The 20,906-nt window shown below is 40.1% G+C and overlaps 1 protein-coding gene across 1 annotated transcript in view; it reads left to right on the forward strand.

Annotated features, from left to right (window-relative positions):
- ASAP1 (ArfGAP with SH3 domain, ankyrin repeat and PH domain 1) overlaps nucleotides 1–20,906 on the forward strand; it is a 204,050-nt gene that overhangs the window by 62,089 nt on the left and 121,055 nt on the right. The window contains exons 4-7 of the mRNA XM_021719251.1: nucleotides 9,558–9,632; nucleotides 10,155–10,204; nucleotides 17,353–17,482; nucleotides 18,731–18,816. Of these exons, the coding sequence (XP_021574926.1) occupies nucleotides 9,558–9,632; nucleotides 10,155–10,204; nucleotides 17,353–17,482; nucleotides 18,731–18,816 (341 nt within the window). The remainder of the gene's footprint in view (nucleotides 1–9,557; nucleotides 9,633–10,154; nucleotides 10,205–17,352; nucleotides 17,483–18,730; nucleotides 18,817–20,906) is intronic.

The raw sequence follows: 20,906 nt of genomic DNA on the forward strand, positions 1-20,906 counted from the left end.
TTGTAGAGCTGCCGCCCTCCTCTCAGAGGTGAGAAGCCAGGCTCTGCCTGCCGTTGCCTTTCTGCAGTGGGGTGCTGGGCTGCTCCCGCAGGGCAGCACAGCCTCTCAGGTTAGCCCTCCCGGGCACTCACCCTGCAGGCCCACAGACGGGCTGGTGGCTGAACTGGGCAATATTCAGGCAGGCCAGAAGTTACAGCACAGTGTGCCCAGACTGCTTTGGGACCTGGTCAGTCAGCGAACAAGAGAGATAAGGGGACTCCCCTTCGGAAGTGAGAAAAGACAGGTGGTGAATCAGTAAACAGTAAGCGAGACCATTTCTTTTTGTGGTAAAACTGCAAAGAGGTTAAAAAAGCTGAACTGAAGATGTGTGTGTTTGTTGATATACACAGAGGGAAAACAGTTTTGAAGTCATCTCCGGGGCGGGGATGGTGGGGCTGTTTATATAATGTCTGGCAGCATTGAAGCCACTATAAGGAATGAATGGTTATTGCATCCAAGCCAGCATTAATTACAGTTTTTTTGCTTAAACAAGTGCCCTTTGCTTTATGAAGGTAGACCTTAGCCTCCCTCTGCCTGATTTATTCCAAATGCCTGGTTTGCCTGATGTATGTACTAGTGGGAGAAATCTCTTTTGTGAGGGAAGAAATTTAAACAACAGTTTGCTTGGAAAGTATATTTACCACACCTAAACATCATTCCTGAAATGCTTTTTAATGTTTGTTTGTTTGTTTGTTTAATAAAATGAAAAACATGTACTTTTTAAAACAACTTTTCAACTTCTTGCGGACCTGAATCATGTGAAGAACTTACGCTAAGTCAACTTTGTCATTAAAGGAAAGGAAATGGTTTGGAAGTTGAGTCAATAGGAAAAGAGTAACAACAATTTTAGTAAAGTGAATAGGAAGTAATTATGTATTAGATTCAAAAGGCTTTTTAAAAATCCATTAAAGACAATGAAGGTGAACCAGGAAGTGTGCTCATATCATTATGACACGATAGTGGCTGCATTGTAATTGCCTATGGAGATGACTGGTACACATCAGCCTGCAGAACTGTTATTCAGTCATATAAAGGATTCCTGAAAGAAATGGAAAGTGAAAACACAGGAAAATGACAGACTCCCAGGACTGTGAAGTCGTGGAATCCAGCTTCGTCGCAGAGCAGTTCTCTAACACATCTGAGAAGATAGTTTCTCTTCATTGAGTTCTCCAAGGGAAGACATTTTGTTTTGCCCCTCGGTGAATATTTCCTAAAAATGTCCTTCTGTATCAATCGGTCAACTTTCTCTTTATCCTCTTTTCTGTAGCTTTAGAATGGCATTCAAGTAATTACTGTTAACTTGTCACTTAAGACAGTCTCCTCTCCTTTGCTAGTTTTTTTTTTTTTTTAAATCAGCCTACTTTTTTCTGGGAAGAAAGTTGGAAAGAGTGTAAATTTTAAATTTTTTCCTTTTCATAGGGAAAATTCTGAACGCATAATCCATAATACATACTATTTTGCCTTCTTGGTTCCTTATCAGCCCCTAAGAATACATGTGTAGGTAACCACAGAGAGATTCTTAATTCGTGGGGTTTTCTATCTGTGCATTGCCAAGCCCTTTCCTCCCATTCCTAACCACAATGATGATATTCAAAAGTTACTAGTGTGCTTGTTGTGGGATGAGGTCAGTACCTGGCTTTTAATGAACTTTTCCCTTGGAGCAACCCTCATATTCAAGACTAACCCTGGCGCTTCAGGATTCCGTTTTTGTTTTTGTATCATAGCCTTTAAATCAAGGTGGCAGTAATATTAATGTTTTTTTTTTCTCCTGCTTCATTTCACAAAGAATTTGAGGCATTGATGAAAGCCATAATTTAGAACTAAAAGTTGAAAGGGGGTTATAATCATTGTCTTCGCGTATTTTGATTATTTTTAATAAACAATATATTACATGTTACCATTTTTTAATGCAAAAAAGTGTTTTCTCTCACCGTCTCCCTTTGCCCACTTTCTAAACCTGGAGAAAAACAGTTTAAGCAGATTACTGTGTGTTTTTCAGAAATAATTTAAGCATAGACTTTTGTCCTCATATGGAAATTCTTTCATATCATAAGTATTATTTTACAACTTTCCATTATCGTGTGAAAATGTATCTTAGAGATACTTTCAAAGATTGGCATAAAGAGTGTTCTCATTTGGGGGGCTATTGTTTAGAAGTTCCAGAATTTAGCCAGTCCCCTGTGATAGGCAGTTAACTTTCCATCATGACAGATAGTCCTGTAGAGAGGAACCTTGTGCACACATGGTTCTTTTTCATTCCTTCTACAAATATTCCATGAGCACCTCCTCTGTGCTAGGCAATGTTCTAAGTTCTGGGGTACAACCATGTTTTAAGCATAGCCATGAACATATAGACTCCACTCTCCAAGAGCCAGCAATCAGACTGGGGAGACAGCAAACAAATAAGGAAAAATACATTTACAAATGGTTGAGGATGGCAAGTGCTTTTAAGAAAAGTTCCTGCCGGATGTGGTAACTCAAGCCTGTAATCCCAGCACTTTGGGAGGCCAAGGTGAGAGGATTGCCTGAGTTCAGGAGGACGAGACCAACTTGGGCAACTTGGTGAGACCTCGTCTCTACAATAAATCAAAAAATAAGCCAGGCATGGTAGTGTGCACCTGTAGTTCCAACTACTTGAAAGGCTGAAGCAGAAGGATCGCCTGAGCCCAGCTGGCCGAGGCTGTGGTGGCCATGAGTGTGCCACTGCACTCCATCCTGGGCAACAGAATGAGACTCCAACTCAAAAAAAAGAAAAGTTCTGTCAGGATCTCTGTGAATAAATGAAAGGAAATACTGGCCTGATTAGTGGCGGGCAGGGCAGTCCCAGCCTCACTTAGTCACCGTCCACACAGCCCACAGGAGAGAGGGATGCTGGGGCTTGTGTCACAGGAGTGAAGTTGAGGACCTGGAGCAGAACAGTATTCAAGCTGTTCATCTAGGGCAGGAGGTGAATCTTGTTCATCTTTGTTTCTTCCCTCTCACACCCAAGGTCGGTGTTTCTCAACATTTTTTTTCCATTATTACCTAAACCCTTTCTCCTTTCCCCACAAGAGCATTTTTAAACATGCCCTAACAATGGAATTTTAATTTTCTCCTATTAAATTTTAATAAATATAGTTCATATCAGGTTATAAATTGTGTTCATTTGGAGGTCCACAAACAGTTATAATAGTTAAGTTGGGGGGGGTTGGCTTTTTGATTGGTTTGTTTTTGCCCCACTCCCCAGAAATCAATGTCCTAAACCCTCACCAAACAGAGACTCTCAAACTAGTTCTCTGGTGGCTGTCCAGGTCCTGTCTCTCTCTGTGTGGCAAAATCACATAGAATTGTCTTGGCAGAAATCTCTCTGTCTTTGAAATAAGAAAGACATGGCTGTTTCTTATCCAAGCACTCTGGCGGTGCACACTGGAAAACCTTCCTAGTGTGTCAGACTCCGTGGTGTTCAGAGAGGGTAAAAGGGAAGAACGACTTGGGAACTGCAGAAGCCTAAGAGGAAGGCGATGGGAAAGAGTTAGAAGCCCGGGCCAAAAGGGTGGGTCTTCCTGTTCCTCCTGCCCCTCTCTCTTCCCATGCAACCTTGTTCATGTTTAGCGTCCCTAGCATCTTAGAAACAAACATGTGCTCAGCACTTCCTAGGTGTTAGGGAATAAGCTAGCACTCTTCACATATGTCAGTCCCTTCAGGCTTCACAGCCACTGCGTGCAGTATTCCACTTTACAGATGTGGTTAAGAGAGTCACGCACAAAGCCCATTAGAGTCAGCGTTAGTCCTTCTCACACTCTCTCCTCAGCCTCTGCTACAGCACGTCACAGCTGAAAGTAGAAGACTTGGCTGCATACTGACTGCCTCTGTCCCTAGAATATGAGTTCTCTAAAGATAGGAACAGCTGGACACAGTTGCTCGTGTCTATAATCCCAGCACTTTGGGAGGCAGAGGCAAGAGTATTGCCGGAGCCCAGGAGTTCAGGACCAGCCTATGCAACTTTGCAAGACCTCAACCCTACAATAAATAAAAATTAGTCGGATGTGATGGTGTACACCTCTGGTTCCAGCTACTTGAAAGGAAGGCTGAGGCAGAAGGATCCCCGGAACCCAGCAGATCGAGGCTGCAGTGGCCACGAACGTGCCACTGTACTCCAGCGTGGGTGACAAAGTGAGATGCCAATTCAAAAAATAAAGATAGGATATATCTTTGCCCTTCCAGTTTCTAGTGTCACATGTGTGGCACAGAGTAGATGTTTGGCAAAGGATGGACGGATGAATGGGTGGACGCATGAACTGGCGGACAAATGAGTATGCTTACATGTGAGTAAAATTATCTCTTGAGTGAGGGGACTCACATCTTTCCACCTATACTCTGGTTCTGCAGATCTCTGCAGTCTTGGTTCCACAATACTAAAACTGATTTCACCAAGATTACTAGGGTTTTCCTTGAAGACAGAGTATGCTATAAACTCTTCTCAGTCCTTGTTCTGCTCACTCTTTTCACTCATGACTGTCCTTCTCTTGGTTTCCCCCTGCTACTCTTCTCTCCTTTTGTGTAAAATGGCACAAAAAAAGGAATCTACAGAGGAGACAGAGATACAGCTGCTGGTACCATTTTACAACCAAAGACCCAGGACACTGCCACAGAGCAGTGAAAAAATTATTCCACAGCTGTAGATTTCACTTCCTAAATATGTTTTCTTTTTAATGGAGTCTAGGCACCAAGAATATAGCTATGAACAGAACAGTCAAGGTCCCTGCCCTCACCGAGCTAATGTACTAGTGGGGGATACAGAATACACAAGCTAGAGGCATCACATTCCCTGACTTCAAAATATACTACAAAGCTTTAGTAACCAAAACAGTATGGTACTGGCATAAAAACAGACACATAGACCAATGGAACAGAATAGAGAACCAAGAAATAAATCTACGTATTTACAGTCAACTCATTTTCAACAGCGATGCCAAGAACATACATTGGGGAAAGGATATTCTTTTCAGTAAATGGTGCTGGGAAAACTGTATATCCATATGCAGAAGAATGAAACTAGACCCCTATCTTTCATCATATAAAAAAATCAAGTCAAAATGGATTAGACTTAAATCTAAGACCTGAAACCATGAAATTACTAGAAGAAAACATTGGGAAAATACTCCAGGACATTGATCTGGGAAAAGATTTCTTTAGTAAGACCTTAAAAGCACAAGCAATTGAAGCAAAAAAAAAAAGCAAATGGGGTCACATCAAGCTAAAAACTTGCTGCATGGTGAATAATCAACAAAGGGAAGAGACAACTGACAGAATGGGAGAAGATGTTACAAACTACCCATCTGACATGGGATTCGTTACCAGGATATGTAAGGAGCTCAAACAATTCAATAGGGGAAAAAGTCAAATTTAAAAACGGGCAAAGCATCTGAATAGACATTTCTCAAAAAAAGACATAAATGGTCAACAAGTATATGAAAAGTATTCAGCATCATTAGTCATCAGAGAAGTGCAAATCAAAACTTTGGTGAGATATCACATCCCAGTTAAAATGGCTTTTATCAAAAAGACAGGCAGTAACAGATGCCGGAAAGAAGGTGAAGAAAAGGAAGCCCTCGTACACTGTGTAGGAATATAAATTAGTATAGCCATATGAAGAACAGTATGGAAGTTCCTCAAAAAACTAAAAATAGAACTGCCAGGTGATCCAGCAATTCCACTATTGGGTCTGTATCCAAAAGAAAGGAAATCTGTGTTATCAAAGAGATACTTGCACTTCCACATTTATTGCAACACTATTCGCAGTAGCTAATATTTGGAATCAACCCAAGTGCCTGTCACTGGATGAATGGATAAATAAAACGTGGTGTGTACTTCTTAAAGGAAGACATACAAGCAGCCAACAAGCACATGAAGAAACGTTTGGCATCACTAATCAGAGAAATGCAAATCAAAACTACAATGAGATACCATCTCATACCAGTCAGGGTGGCTATCATTATAGTCAAAAAACAACAGGTGTTGGCAAACCTGTGTCGATTAGGGAACACTAGTGTACTGTTGGTGAGAATGTAAGCTAGTCCAGTCCCAGTAGAAAACGGTTTGGAAATTTCTCAAAGAACTAAAAAATAGAGTTTCCATTTGCCCTAGTAATCCCACTTCTAGGACTATACCCACAGGAACATAAATCATTCTACCAAAAGATACCTGCACGTGTGTATGTTCATTATAAGCACTGTTCACAAAGCAGAAATGTGGAAGTAACATCAACAACTGACTGGATAAAGAAAATGTGGTACATATATACTGCAGAATACATAAAAAAATAAATTATGTCTTTTACAGCAACATGGATGCAGCTGGAGACCATCATTCTAAATAAATTATCACAGAAACTAAAAAACTGAATACCACATGGTCTCACTTATAAGTGGATACGAAACACTGGGCACACATGGGCACAAAGATAGGGACATAGACACTGGGCACTGCTAAAGAAAGGAAGAGGAATAAGGGATACAAAACCACCCATTGGGTACCATGCTCACAACTTGAGGAAGGGGCATGTCAGAAGCGCAAACCTCAGCTTCACTCAATATACCTGTGTGTAACAAATCTTCACACGTACCCCATGACTCTGAAATTTTAAAAAAGAAAATGTTGTGTATGTGCAAAATGGAATTATTCAGCCACAAGTAAGAATGAATTCCTGTCATTTGCAACAAAATAGATTGAATGGGAGGATTTTATATTAAGTGAAATAAGGCAAGTACAGAAAGGCAAATACTACATGTTCTCATATGAGCTTTAAATGCACACATACACACACATATGTATGGGAGACTGCTCCCAAAATGGAATTTTTTTAAAAATTGTACATTCTTTTTTTCACTTTAAAGCCTTTGTCACAAATCTGAATCTTTATTCTGAAATAAACATTATAAACATAACTCAAAACAAAAACATCAATATTCAGCATAAGAAGAGATGTGGCTCAACGCCCATCAAATGTAACAAGACAACCTCGTTTTTAAAAAGGGGAAAAGTACGATGAGAATCTCTCATATGAATGAGGATGCATCTCTAGATTGCCACCCCCCAATCTCCTGAGTTTGAATACACATGGGAATCAAAAGGTTTGCATTTTCTGCACAGCAGTTCTCACTATGCTGTTTGATGAACTTTTCTGCCACTCACCGAATTCATCAAAAAGAACAGGCCAAGCACCATCTTCATCATAGTTACTAAGATCAGCATGGACCATTCTGCTGAATTCTAATACATTGTACCACTGATCTTTGTTCATAACATGATACTTTGCTCCAGGTGTGAGTAAAATACTGAAAATAGTGGCCATGTCTTCCCAAGCAGAAGAGCTAGCATAGATTTAGCAGTATCAATATCAGGGCTTCTCTGATCTTTATCCCTTGCAAAATCAAAGGCGTATCTGTAGATATTCTTAATGATAAGATATCATTCAACTGTGAGCTCAAAAAGTCAAATTTGTTCTGTAATTTTTCTGTACAGTCACACTAATGAGGTTATTCCCTTAGCCATTCTTCCTTGGTTTTAAAAAAAAAAAAAGACACATGCTCTTAGCCTCCAATTTCCGTGTTAAAATTAACATAATATTTTCAGGTTAAACACCAATGTCTTCACAAAATTTTTCCATTCCTTCTGGTTCTACAACTTAATCAGGACCTGCATACTCATAAAACCAAGCCAGGTGTTTCTTGCTTGAAAAACGGTCCTCCAGTATTATTCTAGCAGGGGGTTGAAGTCTGCAATAGCATTCCCAAGGTGGTTGTCAGGATTCCTCACACTTTGCTTCTTTCTTCACACTCTAGAAAGACATTCTAGAAGCAACCCTTCTGCAGATCTGTACTCACTTCTAGGTCTGGAGATTTTACACTTCTTGAGGCCTCTATCTCCTCCTGCTGTTGCCATCCCTCTTTTCTGCCTTCCTCCTCCCTATTGGCAGGGTGCACAGGGGAGCCTAGGAAGGGGGTTGCTGTCCACTAGAAGACCTCACTGTTGGCACCCAGTTCCCAGAGCCAGCAAAAAGCTGTGGAGTAGAGTCGCCACCCTTTCTCGGCGCTACCCAGGACGGGTGGCTCCTTGTTGGTGGACACTGCAGCAGCTTGGTTTCACCAGGAGAAGATAGCGCAGACTGCAATTTTTCTTACATGTTTAAACTTCAGTCATCTTCAGAGTACTCTTCGTTTGATGCAATACACCTATAGAGACACTTTTTCCAGTGCTCAAAACAGTTTTTGAACTCGTCAGTATTGATGCTTCTGCCATTTCTGTTTTCATCTCTTCCACATCAACAAAATATTTCCCTTGGAGGACATTTTTTCATTCAGGGAAACAAACCAAAAAAAGAGTTGCTCAGGGTGAGAGATTGGGTGAACAGGGAGGGTGGGACTTGGGGTCTTGCTATTTTTGGTCAAAACTGCTGAGTACAGCATGGTGTGGGCGGATGCACTCGTCAATTACCCATCATGGAATGGGCAAACATGGAAAGACTCTCCAAAAAAATTTCACTAAAGCTGAACGCTGCCTCTCACAACAACATTAGCAGATACACTGATGTTGATGGGTTCTAGAACGCTTCCCTCGCAAGGGAAGCTTGTACTACAAAGCGCTCGACCTCCAAAAAATAATTGTGTTTTGGGGAGTCTCCCTCATATATCGTGGAGATAGAGGGTAGAGTGATAGTTACCAGAGGCTGGGAAAGGTAGTAGAGAGAGAGGGATAAAGAGGAACTGGTTAATGGATGCAAAAGTTACAGACAGAAGAAATATGATCTGGTGTTCAGTCGCACAATAGGGCAAGTTAACTATAGTTAACAATTTATTGTATATTTCTGAATAACTAGAAAAGCAGAAATGGACTGTTCTTAAAACAAAGAAATGGTGAATGCTTGAGTTGATGTGTATTTCAGTCACCCTGATTTGATTATTTGTATTGCATGCTTGTATCAAAATTTCACATGTACTCTATAAATATGTGCAGCTATTGTGCATCCATAAAAATTAAATAAAAGATAAATTCAAGCAAAAACACCTGAACAGGACAGTGTCAGATAATGGTACATAACATAAAAGAATATAAAAAATAAATGGTAAAAGCCGTTTGTATAGTCCCTTCCTTACTCTGACAGAGGCAGTTGAAGATCTGCAGATTTGGTAGAGATGTTGGGAAAGTGCTATATGATTGGAGGAATTGTTTGTACACTTGTACATATACTGTGGTATAGTCTTACAAGCACTGGCTCTGGATCTTCATTGCCTAAATTCTGGTCTCAGCCCCCCACTCACATGCTGTGTGGTTCTGCACAGATCACTTCACCTGTCTCTCTTGCCAGCTGCAAAGTGGGACTAGCTATGCTGCCTGGCCCATGGAGGGTCGTGCAGGTTCAGTGAAATGATGCATGGACAGCCCTTCAGCAGAAACTGGTGTGTGGAAAATGCTGGTCTTACTGTTCTGTGTACAGTGTCTTTTAACGCCTTGCATCTTTCCTTTGGTTTGTTTTTCAGCTCCAGGGTCTGAGCCATAATGTGATCTTCACCTTGGATTCCTTGTTGAAAGGAGACTTAAAGGGAGTCAAAGGAGTAAGTGTTCAGACATTTGATTTTCACTTTAACTTGGAAGAATTGATTTTTTTTTCTCCTTTAAGCTCGTAGTTTTTTTTTTCGTAGTTTTCTTTCTCCTTTAACTCATATTTGAAAGGCACTCTGAATGTTTTTAGCATTAGAAATGTTCTTGGAAAATGATCATTAGGAACAATGTGCCACTTCACTTAATGGTATTGCCAGCGGAACAAGTTTAGGCACTTTCTGGAAGATTGGTGAGATCCCACGTGGGTGGGAGAGAAGAGTTAGTCTGAGTCTTGGCTCTCCCAGCGTAACCCTGTGGATGCAGCTCTCCAAACTGGGAGCTCCGCTTCATGGGCATGACCGGGTGCTCACCTTTCTACCTGGCCCAGGCTTCTCATGGTGTCATGTGCATGAAAGTGTGTTTGGTAAAGCTTCAAGTGTCCCATAAAGGAAGCCATTCTTGCTAAGATGTTACCTAAAAATTTACTCATTGTCATCAAGAGTAAACAGTTCTAATTTCATTTTCTCTGTTCTAAGGATCTCAAGAAGCCATTTGACAAAGCCTGGAAAGATTATGAGACAAAGTTGTAAGTGGTTTTTTGTTTTATTTGTTTTTGTTATATTGTCATGAGTTTTGTAAGAAAAACTAACTAGAAAAAGGACAGAGCCCTTAACTGATAACTTCTCAGCAAAAATTCGTTGAGTGCGTTCTCCTTCGGGCTAAGAGGTTGGGTCTGCTGGCCTCAAGTGACTGCATCCCCTTGTGGCAGGTGTCTAGAGTTAGAGGCACTGCTACACTCAGTTATTTTGGCGTTTATGGCTGCTGATAGTCACTATCATGTCGTAGACCTCTGACTCTTTTATTGGAGTTAGCATGTAACTGTGGACCATTTGCATTTCTGTATAGAATAGCAATTGGGAAATAATAAAAGTAATGAACAGTATTTGTGACGGCTTTCTGCCTGCCAGGCCCTGCTAAGTATTTCTACATGCATGACATGCTCACAGCAGCCTTTCTGTACAACTTCTGCAGCAGGGAAACAGAAGCCAGGCGAGGCCCGGGGGCCTGTGGAAAGGTAGGAAGCCAGTAGCTGTTGATCTGGTGTTCACTCTGGGTCTGTCTGACCCCAGAGCCTGAATAGCACAGTGTGGGCACCGGAGCCACGCCACCAACCTTGTGGGGGTATTGTGAAGGATCAGGGCAATTAGCACTTTGCATGGTGCTTGGCTTGTCTTTATACTGTGCGTATTATACCAGGCTCCTTTATTCTTCTTACTCTGAGACACTAGTGACACCAGACAGTAGGTGGGGATGGGACGAGTTATGTATTTTAAAGCTTTTAATAAAAGTCTTGGCTATAAACTCAGATAACTATAAATATAAGAGAATAAAAACATTTCTCTAGGCAGCAGTAGCAGCAGAATGAAAACAGAAGCAAAAGAAAAACAAATTCAGGATTAAACATGTTTTCCCCAAACTACTTTTGTAATTTTGTAATTTCGTAATTCACTTACATAAGTGTATTGTTGGGGACTTGCTGTCTTAGGAATACCTTTGTGTGTCGACAGTTGTAAATGCAACTGAGAGCAAAGATTCTTAAAATGATCACCTGATAAATGAATGCTGTGGACCATGTGTCTTTCTGTATGAAAAGTGGGTCATGAGTACTCACACTTCTGAGCTAAGTACTGCCCCTGCCCAGAGGCGACTGTGCATGCACTTGGAATGGAATTGAATAAGTACTTAGAAACTGTGAGAGAGGAGGGCAAGTCTTGCTTTACACTTGGTAGAACGCGTTTCCTTTATAGGACATAGGAAGAAGAAAACATGATATGTGTTTTGTCAACTAAAGTGCTACCAATATTAACTGGTATACTGTACTTATATGTTAAAAAATCTGTGTTGACTGAAGACCTCGAAGTACCTGGTATTCAACATTATGCATATCATGGAATATAGAGCCTCCTAAAATGTCCTTCATATACTTCTCACACATGACACAGGAATTTGTCTGACTGTCCATTTGCCAGATTGTCCTCCAAAATCTAAGTTTGCCGAGGACAGCGACCATGTTGCTCTTATGTGTGATGCTAATCTCCCTAGTTTGTGCACTATGTGTAAGTATTTATTGAAAAATAAAGGAATGATCCAGACCTGGAAATATATGACAGGAACAGTGAGTTGAACGGATCCTGAATTTAGGACCTTATGAAGGAAGGTTTTGTTTTTTGTACTTGTTGTTTTTTAATAAATCCCTGTCGACAAATTATGTCCCTAAGATAGACTTCTTTCTCAGGGAAGAAATAGAAAAGAAAACAAGCAATTGTCCTATGTAATCGGACTTAAGTTTTTTGGTTTCTTGGCGGGGAGGGGTTAGAGTCTCACTCTTGTTGCCCAGGCTGGAGTGCAGTGGCATACTCCCGGCCACCACAGCCTCGGCTGCTGGGCTTAGGCAGACCTTCTCCTCAGCCTTCCAAGTAGCTGGAACTACAGACACACATCTCAATGCCTAGCTAGTTTTGTGATTTATTGTAGAAACGAGGTCTCACCAAGTTGCCCAGGCTGGTCACAAACCCCCGTACTCAGGCAGTCCTCTCACCTTGGCCTCCCAAAGTGCTAGAATTACAGACTGAGCCACCGCACCTGGCCAGTATTCAAGTTTTAAGTTACAGAAACTAAAATGATTTATGCACAAAAAAAGTTAATTTAGTAGCTTGAATAATCAAGAAGCCTGGATATTTTCTGTGGTATTCCATTCAGAACTTTGGAGGCAATGAAGTATAGTGGTTGAGATCATAGACTTAGAAATCATTACCAGTTTTGTGACCCTGAGCCAGTGTAGCTTAACTTTGATAACCCTTACCTGTACAACAGTATAAAATAACCTACTTCTCAAGATTTTTGTGAAGACAAGATAAGATGATGTATTGAAGCAGTTATCATAGTGTCTAGTATAGAGTAGCCACTCCGTAAATAGTTTCTGTTAAGATTTTTAAGAATCAACTTGTATTTGGGCAGAATAATACATGTGCGTACAATAAAACATCAGATAGTGCTTGTATTAGTTAGGACTTACTCTTTCGAAACCCCAAGTGACAATGGCTTCAGCGCTGTGGAAGGCCATCGTAGAACAGGGAGTGTCCGGGCTGGGCCGGGCGCCTTCCTAGCACTTTCCACTCGTTGGCCTTGTCCTCCACAGTCTGAGCTCAGTGAGCTGATTCAGCACCTGGTGACACAGGGTTCTTTACAAACAGTGAAGCAGAGAATATTGGTGGGCAACGAGTGTGCTTCTAAGGAAAGCTCAGCAGTCCTCTCTGTGCTCGTAGTCCCGCTCCTGCTTCCAACTCTTCTACCTGTTTTCGGATGTATCTCCGTGTACCTCTGTATTCTCTTGCTGTTATGTCTTGATCCACTGTGGGGTATTACTGTGACAGACGAGGACTACGTTCCCCTGCAAGACCACCCTGTCGCTTCCCCAGTGCAGCCAATTTTTGGTTAAACCAGTTGTCATGTGCACATTTTTATGAGTATAAACATTCATTGCTGATCTGAACAGTATAGGATGACTGAATTTTCATTCTCAGTTTTTGCTTTTTCTTAATGACATAATTGCCTGATTTCTCCATTTGCCTACCCTGTGTGAGTCTTTTGTGAATTTTCATCATCTCCAGGAGATACTAGATATCTATCAGTAATATTTTGTTTGGAAAATACATTATATGCATATACTATTATAATGATCACATATCTGTTGTCATTTAGTTGTGTCATTTTCTGCATTTCTCTCCTGGAGACATCCTTTTTCAGAGAGAGCTCTTCGGGTCAGCAGTGTGACTGTCACTGAAGGGGCCTTCCACTCTCTTTAGCTTTAAATTACTTCCTGTTTCCTGGTGCTGTCCCCTATTTTGTTGGCTCACTACCTTCAGTAGTTTCCAGGGAATAGCTCCTAAGGAGATAAAGTTTTCAGGTTTTGTATGTCCAAAAACATCTTCATTCTACTATCACACATAATTAGAGTTGGGCTAAACATAAATTCTGATTTTATAATCATTTTCTCTCAAAACAACGAAGGCAATGTTCCATTGTTTTCTAACTTTTAGTGTTGCTAATTTTAAAAATCCAATATCTCTTTTAAATTTTTTAATGTTTATTATTTTATTTTATTTTATTTTTTTGAGTTGGTGTCTCACTCTGTCACCCAGACTGGAGTGCAGTGGCCGCTCCCAGCCACCGCAACCTCGACCTGCTGGGCTCCGGCGATCCTCAGCCTTCCAAGTAGCTGAAGCTACAGGTGCGCGCTATCACACCCGGCTAATTTTTTTATTTATTGTAGAGATGAGGTCTCACCAAGATGCCCAGGCGGGTCTCGAACCCGTGGGCTCAGGCAATCCACTTAACTCAGCCTACCAAGGTGCGTTTTTTTTATGGAGACAAAATGTTACTGTTTTGTCCAGGCTGGTCTCAAATACCTGGCCTTCAGCAGTTCTCCTGCCTCGGCCTCCCAAAATGCTGAGATTACAGGCATGAGCCATTGCGCCTGGCCCTGACACCCTTTTATTTGTAGTGATATGTGATTGTTTTTGTTTATTTTCAAAAATGTTAAGGTCTTCTCTCTAAAAGGCTTTATGAAGAATCTTCATGTGCCATGGTGTGTGCATTCTAGTTGCAATTTTTAGTTCTTCATTTCTAGAAACTTTTCTTGTAATTCTTCCTGGTTTTTTTTTTGTCCCTCACCCCCCTTCTAGAATTTATCATCATATAATATTGGGCTTCCTAGATTGTTCTTGTAATTTTCTTCTTTTTTCTGTTTCATTTGTGTTGTTTTAGGTTTTTTGTTTTGTTTTTCTGCCAAAGTTTCAGTTAAGTTTTTAATTTTAGCTATTTCATTTTAAATTTCTAAAATTTCTTTTGCTCAATCAGGTTTTTTTCTTTTGCCTTTTTATAGTTTATTTTTCTTGCTTGTAGATACAATATTTTAGTTGAAGATATAATGGTATTTTGTAAAATATTTTCATCTGCTTCCCTATAGCCTCTGGTTCCACCTCACCCTCCCTTTGTGTTGTTTTGCCAACTATCACTTCATTTCGAGGCTATTCTAAATTAGAATCTTTGGGTGCCCATTCATATTTCAGAGCAGGCACCCAAAGACTGCAAGTTCACATGCAGCAGCAGGACTTGTCAAGAAAGCAGCCTGCCTTCTTTTTAAGTTCCAAGTTTTAGAATGTCAAGACAGGTCTTTCAGAATGTCAGTGTCTAAGGTCTGTCTTCAGGACCTTTAGCCTCCTTCCTCGTGATCGTATTTAGTGGCATCTCGGAAGCTCTTTAAGTGAGGGACACAGGGAACCCTGTAGTTCGAGGTGCAGACTTCTCTCTCTAGTCCTGCTCTTCCAAATAATTTGTGGAATTCTCTTATCCTTTTTTGTCTTCAATTCTTCTTGTCTTTGGGAGATTATCCCTTTTTTATGCCTTTACTATCATTTTAGTGTGATCACTGGAGAGAGAAGAAATATACACATGGGTAGTCAAGGCACCATGACATCAGAAGACTGCGATTACTGAGTTAGGCCTGCCTCTCCATGTTTCTTTTCTTCCCACCCAAATCAGTGGAGAGACAAAGCAGAGGTTTATTTTCTTTCTGATAAAATCCTGGCCATCATACCTCTTTGCCAAAGCAGCTTGATTAAAGGGTTGCTTAGATACAGCATTAGGGTATTAGAGTCAATCCCAACCAGGTTTGAAGTTTCTATTGGCTTGATGGGCTTATTTTCCACTGTTTGTATATAGACAAGGATATTGGCTTCCTTTGATTCTCCTTACCACCACCACAACTTAAAGAACACTTGAAGGTTATATCAGTTAGTCTTTGCATTCACAACTGACAGTTACGGTCTGTTTCTAAATGTTAAAGTGCATTTTCAAGTTAAATGGATTTTTGAAAAGAAAGCTATGGTCACTGGTATTATTACCAGAATATTATCTGTCATAACAAAGCACTAGCCTCCGGTACTATGGATTTAACGTGGGCCTTCCTTTTTTCCGCCCCCCGCCCCGTTTCCCCTGAACCCCCCTGCAAGAATATTTTTATAGCATTTCAGTTTATACGTGGGATTTCTTCCATTCCATATTTGCAAAATCCAGTGCCAAGTGTTGAATTGTTAGAATGTGTTATTGGGATGTGGAAATAGCTCAAGTTTAGAAGAGTATTGGAAATTACCTTTCACCAATTTTTGTTTATACCCATAAAGACCTGTTATATACTTTAATTATTTTGAAATAATTCTAAGTCATAATTTCTTGAAAATCAAGAAAAGCCTCAGGTCTCCAACTTTCCAATTCTTGTTCATCATAAAGTGCTTTGCCCAAGAAAAGGTAAACTATCAAAATTTCTTCAGCCGGGCTCGGTGGCTTAGCCTGTAATCCCGCACCTTTGGGAGGCTGAGGTGAGTGGATTGCCTGAGCCCGCGGGTTCGAGACCCGCCTGGGCAGCAAGACCTCATCTCTACAATAAATCAAAAAATCAGCCGGGCGTGGTAGCACATGCCTGTAATTTCGGCTACTCGGAAGGCTGAGGCGGAAGGATCGCCGGAGCCCAGCAGGTCGAGGCTGCGGTGGCCGGGAGCGGCCACTGCACTCCAGTCTGGGCAACAGAGTGTGACTCCAACTCAAAAAAAAAAAAAAAATTTTCTTCAATGCCTGCAGAAATGTAGGACAGTGTATATGAATCCATCATGTGTAAAAATCAAATTTAAAATGAACTAAGTTTCCTAGATGAAAATCCAGGCAGTGTATTTTTCTCTTTGAATTTAGACTTTTACCTCTGGCTAATTCTACCAACTTGAGAAATCTTGCCTCTTAACTTTAGTAATTAAGAAATAATAAGAGGCTTTCATGAGAAAGACATGAGTCTGTCTTTTTTTTTTTTTTTGGTCAGGGTCTTACTCTGTTGGCCACACTGGAGTGCAGTGACATGATCACAGCTCACCATAGCCTCGGCCTCCTGGGCTCAGGTGATCCTTCTGCCTCAGCCTCCAGAATAGCTGGGACTACAGGCATACCTGCCATGCCCGACTAACTTTTTTATTTTTTGTACAGACGGGGTCTTGCTATGTTGTCTAGACTGGTCTCAAACTCCTGGACTCAAGCAGCCCTCTGTCAGCCTACCATAGTGCTGGGATTACAGGTGTGAGCCACCATGCCCAACCTGTGGTTTGTTTTTATTTTGTTTTGTTTTGTTTTGTTTTGTTTTTGAGTAGGAGTCTCACTCTGTTACCCAGGCTGGAGTGCAGTGGCACGCTCACAGCCACTGCAGGCTCAACCTACTGGGCTCAGCCTTCCAAGTAGCTGGAACTACAGGCCACTACGCCCAGCTAATTTTTTGATATATTGCAGAGACGAGGTCTTACCAAGTTGCCCAGGCTGGTCTCGAAACCACGGGCTCAGGTAATCCACTCTCCTTGGCCTCCCAAAGTACTGGGATTACAGACTTGAGCCACTGCGACTGACTTGGTTTATTTTTTAGTAGACTCTCTTTCTGAGCAGAAAGTAGAGATTTCCCACGTTACCCCTGCCCCCACACTCATTGCCTCCCCCACCAGAGTAGAACAGTTGATGCAATTGATGAACCTGCACTGACACATTATCATCACCCAGAGTCCATAGTTTTCATAAGGATTTACTCTTGATATTGTACATGAATGTGTTTTTGAAAGGTAATGACTTCTGCTTTAATTACAGTACAAAAATTGAAAAGGAAAAAAGAGAGCATGCAAAACAACACGGGATGATCCGCACAGAGATAACAGGAGCCGAAATTGCAGAAGAAATGGAGAAGGAAAGGCGCCTCTTTCAGCTCCAAATGTGCGAAGTAAGAGCGAATGCTTCCACCATTTGCCTAGAATTTGAATAACTGTAATCTTCTCCTGCTAGTCAGCAGTGTCTGTGCTTAAAAAGCAGACTGTGTTTGATTGTTAGAGAAGGGTACTGTTTCTTAAGAATTCTAATCTCCATTTTTTTCCAAGCCTTTTGGGAACCTGCCGTTGCACTGTTGTCTCATGTTTTGAGCCTTGGTCCTATGGGGCTCTTTAAGCCAAAACAGGATTCTTTGGTGAGAACTTAAATGTTGCTTGTGAGTGATTGTGGGGGAAAAGAATTGGTGAGAGGTAGCAGTGGTGAATATTAAGTTTTACTGGTATAAGTTTATAGCATGTTGTTTTTTTAACCATGTGTCCAGTTTGAATGAAAACTTAAATGAAAGTCATTAAGAAAGTCTGATTTCGTGAAAAAAAAAATACAGTGATGCAAAGCATGCTGCCTTAAACTTAGAGCAGTGGTTCTCAAACTGAATTCCCATATGAATGCTGACATTCCTTGATTTAGATGGCAGTCTGTTCTGACACTGCAGTTGTGTAATGGAGTTTCTTTTGCAGATTTCAGAAAATATTAAAATGGAGACTTTTCTCAGTTTTATGTTTTTTCTCCCTTAAATTTTCTTTCATTCTTTTTTATTTTTCATAAACCTTTGGCTCCTTGAATGTGTTTGCTCATGGACCTTTTCACGCAATAAAACAAATGAGCAAGAAGCAAACCATGACAGTAGACAGTCTTAGCCAGGAGTGGAAGTCAGAACAAGTAGTGTTTAGTTCAGTGCATAAGTTAATAATGGATTATTTTTATTTTCCTTCTCTCATTTTTAGTAACAAAAATTCTCTTTGCTTCACATTCTTGATCTAAAAGTTTTAGTTATGTAATGGCATATTCTTCAAAGAGAATGCTGTTCTACTTATTTTCTGTGTCTTTCAGGTTTTTGACCACATGAAGTATAAGTTTGAGATCCACTGCACCAAGGGAGATAATCAGTTTTCCTAGAATGATTTGTTGTGTTTCATTTCTGCTTGTCTAGTTAACTAATCATAAGAATTTATAAAGTACTAACACTCTAATCAGTTTGTTTTGTACACTTTGAGACTGCCAAATCAGCATTCCCTAAGCTGTCTGAAGGCCACTGAGGCTCAGTAACTCGTGTAGATGCACAGGCAGTGTTCTGCCACGTGAACCCATGACTGAAGAGCCCTGTCTGCAATTATCAACATAAAATTCTGTTTTATTTCCACAGTATCTCATTAAAGTTAATGAAATCAAGACCAAAAAGGGTGTGGATCTGCTGCAGAATCTTATAAAGTATTATCATGCACAGTGCAAGTAAGTAGAGTGTTTCCAGCATTATTATTAGCCCACATAAGGCTCCCTCACTTTGTTGTTTGTCCTAATTCTCTTTATTTATTTTCTTCATCTGGTTAGAAAGAATGACATAATGACCTTTTATAGCTAAATAGATAAGAAAATGAGCCATGTGTGGTGATGTGCACCTATAGTTCCAGCTACTTGGAGGGCTGAGTTGGAAGGATCGCTTGAGCCCAGCAGTCGAGGCTGCGGTGGCCGTGAGTGTGCCACTGCACTCCAGTCTGGGAGACAGTGAGACTCCCACTCAGAAGAAAAAAAAAAAGTAGCAGCATTGTCTTCCACTTTTAGAGTTTCAAATAAATTAGTAGAAAATTAGGGCAACTATTTGGTTTCTAGAAAATACTGTCTTCCTTAGAATGCTAGCCGTGACAGCCTCTGGAGCTTTATTACAGACCCATGAGTCAGTAAAAAGTCTTTTCTGGTGAACCCCCCTCCCCACCTCTCTTACTTGGCATTTTGCCTATTGCTACATCATTTGCACTATGTATTCCCACTTGGAGGGTTTTTTCCCCCTTCATCTAAATTAAATAGATGAAATTAAATACTTTGGGCATTAAGGCTACTTTGCATTTATACATGGATTCCTGTATTGGTGTTGTATATTGAAAGACATCCATTGTTCTGTACTGGCACCATTTTTGTTTGCTTACACTGCAAGTCTGCCTTTTTATTATGTTTGTGATTCTGTGGCAATGCAATCGCTTTCTTTACCTCTTGTTTGTTTTCATGGGGTTTTGTTTTTTTTTGGTAGTCTTTGTGTGAATATGCGCCAGTTGCCATTAAAGTCTATATTAATTGATAGAAGTTTTACAGAAAATAGTGTTAAAGTGACCCACATATCTCTCATATTTATAAGCAGAATAACATAAAGGTCATTTGGACTAGATAAAATACTCTCCAGAAAAGTTTAATCTAAATTTTTCTTTGCTCTCCATATTTTTTAAAATAATGTTATATCCAGGAAGATCTTTGTAGTCAGCTGAAACATTTAATATTATGGGAAAAGCACAAAGCTTGAGTTAAACAAATAGATGAGTTTGAATCCTGGCTCTGTAGCTGGGTAATCCTGGCTCTGTAGCTGGGTAACCCTGTGATGTTTATCAGGTGCTTTGCTAAAACCTCAATGTTCTCATCTGTCAAGTTGGGTTAAGGTTTGTTGCACACACCTCAGAGTTTTTTTGAGAATAGGAGAAGTAAATAAAATAATACTCATATAGTTCTTAGTCCAGTGCATGCAACCTTGTGTATGTTGATGACTGTGATGATTCTAAGTGGTATTAAAAATTATGTATATTTTATTGTTCGGGCTGCTTCTCTTCAGGAAAAGCTTTTTAATAATCAAAATTGTTTCTACATAAATTTGATTTGTTTTACGTCTTTCCAAAGTAGATTCTACCTTGAATAAATGTCTTTCAAAAATAAAAGTGACAGCTGGACACAGTGACTCATATCTGTAATCCCAGATACTCAAGAAGCAGAAGTAGGAGGATCTTTTGAGGCCAGGAGTTCAAGACCAGCCTGGGCAACATAGTGAGCCCCCATCTATAATAATAATAATAATAATAATATATTGAATTAGAAACAGTTTTCATGTTTGGAAAGCTAAAGTTTTCCTACTGAAGACTTGAACTAATATTTTGACTTTGTAGTATATAGTAGGGTAGTTAAGAAACATTGAAATGTGTTTCAGTGGTTTCAGATTTTAGTTTTGGGTGGAATTTTTCATCTTTTATCAGTTTCTATTTTCCTATAAATATTTAACTCTATGCACTCAGAGACATCTTGCAGATCATCTACCAGCAACTCAACTGCATTTTTTTTACAAAATAGTGAAAAATGAATTATTTCATATTAAACAATATAATGTTGGAACCAATTACTTTATTGTAATGATATTCAGCTTATAATGGAATTTTGAACATTGAGGAGTTTTTTATTACAAAATCAAAAATTTATATCTTATATTTTTCTAACGTGTGGTAACGTGATATAGTCACCAACATGCAATGAACATGGGTCCATTGATTCATGTTGGGCAATAGTAATTT

This window comes from Carlito syrichta, unplaced genomic scaffold (genome assembly GCF_000164805.1).
Source record: "Carlito syrichta isolate Samal-C Ts95f unplaced genomic scaffold, Tarsius_syrichta-2.0.1 Scaffold113813, whole genome shotgun sequence".
Lineage (NCBI taxonomy): Eukaryota > Metazoa > Chordata > Mammalia > Primates > Tarsiidae > Carlito > Carlito syrichta.